The sequence below is a fragment of the Aplysia californica genome, unplaced genomic scaffold (genome assembly GCF_000002075.1).
Source record: "Aplysia californica isolate F4 #8 unplaced genomic scaffold, AplCal3.0 scaffold00590, whole genome shotgun sequence".
Lineage (NCBI taxonomy): Eukaryota > Metazoa > Mollusca > Gastropoda > Aplysiida > Aplysiidae > Aplysia > Aplysia californica.
The window spans coordinates 502,000-507,265 of NW_004797860.1; the positions used below are offsets into that span (position 1 = coordinate 502,000).

The window sequence follows — 5,266 nt, forward strand, 5'->3', positions numbered from 1 at the left end:
GAGTGTGAGTGTGTGTGAGTGTGAGTGTGTGTGTGTGTGTGTGAGTGTGTGTGAGTGTGTGTGTGTGTGTGAGTGTGTGTGTTTGTGTGTGTGTGTGTGAGAGAGAGAGAGTCACGCCAGCCACAGGTCAGCGTAACCTTTAAGTTTTCTAGTTCTTCTAGTTCTTCTATTTCACTGGAGAAATGTTCTCCTCTGTGGATGTATTGGTCATCGTCAGAATTGACAGACGAGGTATTGTTATTCTGTGAAGGATGTGTGTGTGTGTGTGTATGTGTGTGTGTGTTGAAGAAAGCACCAAAGCCTCATAGTATAGAGGGAAAAGAACTGTGTATTTGTTCTTCACTTCATGAAAACTTTAGCTCTCTGGTGGTGGAACAGTTGAACAGCTTGCTGGGAACATGAACTTCTTGTCTGCAGATCATGATTTTGTCTTATTTATGGGAGAAATGCTCTGATAAATGGGTGGTTTGTGAGCTTTTGTCGTATTGGTTAATGTTTTTGTTTTAATTTGTGGGCGTTTGGCAGGTGCTCTGGTGTGGTTTGCTCCTTCTCTATCCAACATTTGTCATCTTTGTCTTTCCTCCTTTTGTCTATGTGCTACTCTCTACTGACAGCTGTCGTCTTGGGCATTGATTTCAGCTGTTTGTGTTGCAAGTGTCGTGAAGCTATTCTTGAATCCACACTGTCTTCCTTCCCCGCAGGAACGGCCGATGGCGGGGCCAGTGGTCCGTGACCTTCCCAGAGTCGGGCGGGTCTGCCGAGGTCACCGGTGTTCTAAGAGTGCAGGTGAGACTTTGTAAACGGGGATGGCTGACTGGTAGAACGACAGTGCTTTGGTGCACTAGCCAGTGGGTCATTGGTAGAACGACAGTGCTTTGGTGCACTAGTCAGTGGGTCATTGGTAGAACGACAGTGCTTTGGTGCACTAGTCAATGGACATGAAGACTTCGTGTTTCTTGCCCGCCCAGAAGGCTGGGAGAGTGAAAGTTTTTATTTTTAAAGTGTGTGAACACAGAAATGATCAAATCAGAGCTCTCCAATTTTTTTTTCCTGCTAAAAAAGCTCCTGTCAGACTTGCATTAAACCTGGTTTTTATTCTTTCTTGAGTTTGATTTTCCTCAGGACATATGACACATATTTATTGTAAATGACTTGAAAATACTCATCTTCTACGCGTGGTCACGCTATAATCAAATTGATGCGGTCAGTTATGTAGTTTCTACCCATGATTGGTGGCGGTCATTGTTAACAAATAATGGTACCTCGGAAAAGGACTTTCACCTGTCTCAGCTGCAAAGAACACTGTTCTCCGGTACATCGTGTCTGTAGGAAGGAGTAACGCTGAGAGGCTATTTGTTCACTCTCTACAGCGTTTTTGAGATGTGGCTGGGGTACATTCGACACTCTCATGAACGGGCTACGATAGTTGGAGGGTGCCACTGGTTGGTCCTACTTCTTTACTCTCTTTCTATTGCTGTCTTCTTTGTGTGAGAGATGTAACCATTTCACCATTGCCACCTTCTTTCCCGTACAGTGACAGAGTGAGAGCTGTAACTCTCCGGAAATTGAAGATGAATTTCACTTTATTTTCTATTGTTCACACTTTGTCCATCAAAGGAAATTGTTAATCCCTCCCAGCCTGACTCGGCCCAGTGACAGAAATATGCAATGTTTGACCCATGATGAGAGATATGTGCACAACCTGTACTGTTTCATTATGGAAACTTTACTCATCAAATGAGTGTTTTGTGTGATGTGATGTGGGTCAATAGCCTTAAACACTGAAGTAACTTACTTACAGTTAGTTGTGAAATTGCCAGTTGTAATGACTCGTTGAAACTCGTGATTACAACTTGGCAATTTCACTCGTAGGATAAATCATGGTCTAACGCCACAACTCATGTAATAAATTATTTATCTCCCCTTCTTCTTTTTTGTGTTTGTTATTCTCTTGTGACACCTCTAAACTTGGACACTTATATGACTTTATTGTGTTTGTTACTCTCTTGTGACACCTCTAAACTTGGACACTTATATGACTTTATTGTGTTTGTTACTCTCTTGTAACACATCTTGGACACTTATATGACTTTATTGTGTTTGTTACTCTCTTGTAACACATCTTGGACACTTATGTGACTTTATTGTGTTGCAAGTGCCGCAAAACACTTGAAGACTGCAGAAGGAAAACGACAAGTCAGAAACGAGAAATTGTGAGGGAGTCAATGATTAAGAGATTGTGGACTCCTACCTTCCTATTTGTTTGACTGGTGGTTTATTGTTCAGTGTTGTTGGATGGGAAATCTAACCACAATAATTAACCAACATTTGAACAGAAATACAGAATTTATGTGTCAACAAGCGTTCAAAAATTGGTACCCTCACGACTTTCAGTTTGTGACTAGATCTAGTCGTTTATCCCCAGCTTAGTGTGGTCAGTAATGTGTTGTTGGTTCCTTCACTCTGTGGTGTCAGGTACATTACTATGTTCCTTCTGTGGTGTCAGGTACATTACTATGTTCCTTCTGTGGTGTCAGGTACATTACTATGTTCCTTCTGTAGTGTCAGGTACATAACTATGTTCCTTCTGTAGTGTCAGGTACATAACTATGTTCCTTCTGTGGTGTCAGGTACATTACTATGTTCCTTCTGTACTTTCAGGTACATTACTATGTTCCTTCTGTGGTGTCAGGTACATTACTATGTTCCTTCTGTAGTGTCAGGTACATTACTATGTTCCTTCTGTAGTGTCAGGTACATTACTATGTTCCTTCTGTGGTGTCAGGTACATTACTATGTTCCTTCTGTACTTTCAGGTACATTACTATGTTCCTTCTGTAGTGTCAGGTACATTACTATGTTCCTTCTGTAGTGTCAGGTACATTACTATGTTCCTTCTGTGGTGTCAGGTACATTACTATGTTCCTTCTGTAGTGTCAGGTACATTACTATGTTCCTTCTGTGGTGTCAGGTACATTACTATGTTCCTTCTGTACTTTCAGGTACATTACTATGTTCCTTCTGTAGTGTCAGGTACATTACTATGTTCCTTCTGTGGTGTCAGGTACATTACTATGTTCCTTCTGTACTTTCAGGTACATTACTATGAAGATGGAAATGTTCAATTAGTCAGCTCAAAGGAAGTGAAACAAAATATAAAAGTTCAGGTGAGTGTGAATACTATTGGTGCCATGGACTACTTTTCTTTGTTAGATCTTTGACTGGTGAATGTGAGATCTTTGACTGGTGGATGTCAGATCGTTGACTGGTAAATGTGAGATCTTTGACTGGTGAATGTGAGATCTTTGACTGGTGGATGTCAGATCTTTGACTGGTAAATGTGAGATCTTTGACTGGTGAATGTGAGATCTTTGACTGGTGGATGTCAGATCTTTGACTGGTAAATGTGAGATCTTTGACTGGTGAATGTGAGATCTTTGACTGGTGGATGTCAGATCGTTGACTGGTAAATGTGAGATCTTTGACTGGTGAATGTGAGATCTTTGACTGGTGGATGTCAGATCTTTGACTGGTAAATGTGAGATCTTAGACTGGTGAATGTGAGATCTTTGACTGGTGGATGTCAGATCTTTGACTGGTAAATGTGAGATCTTTGACTGGTGAATGTGAGATCTTTGACTGGTGGATGTGAGATCTTTGACTGGTGAATGTCAGATCTTTGACTGGTAAATGTGAGATCTTTGACTGGGAATGTGACATCTTTGACTGGTGAATGTCAGATCTTTGACTGGTGAATGTGAGATCTTTGATCTTTGACTGGTGAATGTCAGATCTTTGACTGGGAATGTCACATCTTTGACTGGTGAATGTGAGATCTTTGACTGGGAATGTCACATCTTTGACTGGTGAATGTCAGATCTTTGACTGGGAATGTGACGTCTTTGACTGGTGAATGTCAGATCTTTGACTGGTGAATGTCAGATCTTTGATCTTTGACTGGTGAATGTTAGATCAGTTAGATCTTTGACTGGTGAATGTTAGATCTTTGACTGGTGAATGTGAGATCTTTGACTGGTGAATGTGAGATCTTTGACTGGTGAATGTTTGTTAGATCTTTGACTGGTGAATGTGAGATCGTTGACTGGTGAATGTTTGTTAGATCTTTGACTGGTGAATGTTAGATCTTTGACTGGTGAATGTTAGATCTCTGACTGGGAATGTGACATCTTTGACTGGTGAATGTGACATCTCTGACTGGGAATGTGACATCTCTGACTGGTGAATGTGACATCTCTGACTGGGAATGTGACATCTTTGACTGGTAATGTGAGATCTCTGACTGGGAATGTGAGATCTCTGACTGGTGAATTTTTGACTGGTGAATGTGAGATCTCTGACTGGGAATGTGAGATCTCTGTCTGGTGAATGCGAGATCTCTGACTGGGAATGTGAGATCTCTGACTGGGATCTCTGACTGGGAATGTGACACTAGCAGTTGCTTAGGCCCAGAACGTCAGACAGATAGTTAGAAGTTCATTGGGGCTGACGTCAGTGAGGTTACACAACATGCAGGGCTAAACACGACAGAGAGATTGAGAGAGAATGTTTATGGAGGGGAGGTGTGTCGCCACCTATTGTTTTTGTCGTTTCTTGGGGGTGTTTTTGTGTTTTTAACTCGCTTGTAACTACTCTAACCATCGGCACTTATATGATTTAATCGTGTTGCGAATGCCGTAAAACGCTTTCTAAAGCGAAAAAAAAATCTTTGCTCAAGCTCAGTCTATTTATGAGTCCACTTACCATTAACGAGAACACTCACCATTGAGAACACTCACCATTAACGAGAACTCTCACCATTAATGAGAATAACGAGAACACTCACCATGAACGAGAACACTCACCATTAACGAGAACACTCACCATGAACGAGAACTCTCACCATTAACGAGAACTCTCACCATTAACGAGAATAACGAGAACACTCACCATTAACGAGAACTCTCACCATTAACGAGAATAACGAGAACACTCACCATTAACGAGAATAACGAGAACACTCACCATTAACGAGAACACTCACCATTAACGAGAACTCTCACCATTAACGAGAATAACGAGAACACTCACCATTAACGAGAATAACGAGAACACTCACCATTAACGAGAACACTCACCATTAACGAGAACTCTCACCATTAACGAGAACACTCACTATTAACGAGAACTCTCACCATTAACGAGAATAACGAGAACTCTCACCATTAATGAGAATAACGAGAACTCTCACCATGAACGAGAACTCTCA

At 41.4% G+C, this 5,266-nt stretch overlaps 1 protein-coding gene across 1 annotated transcript in view; it reads left to right on the forward strand.

The window, feature by feature from the left end:
- Positions 1-5,266, forward strand: part of LOC101847214 (F-actin-capping protein subunit alpha) — a 16,277-nt gene that overhangs the window by 9,248 nt on the left and 1,763 nt on the right. Inside the window, exons 7-8 of the mRNA XM_005107295.3 lie at positions 702-786; positions 3,096-3,167. Of these exons, the coding sequence (XP_005107352.1) occupies positions 702-786; positions 3,096-3,167 (157 nt within the window). The remainder of the gene's footprint in view (positions 1-701; positions 787-3,095; positions 3,168-5,266) is intronic.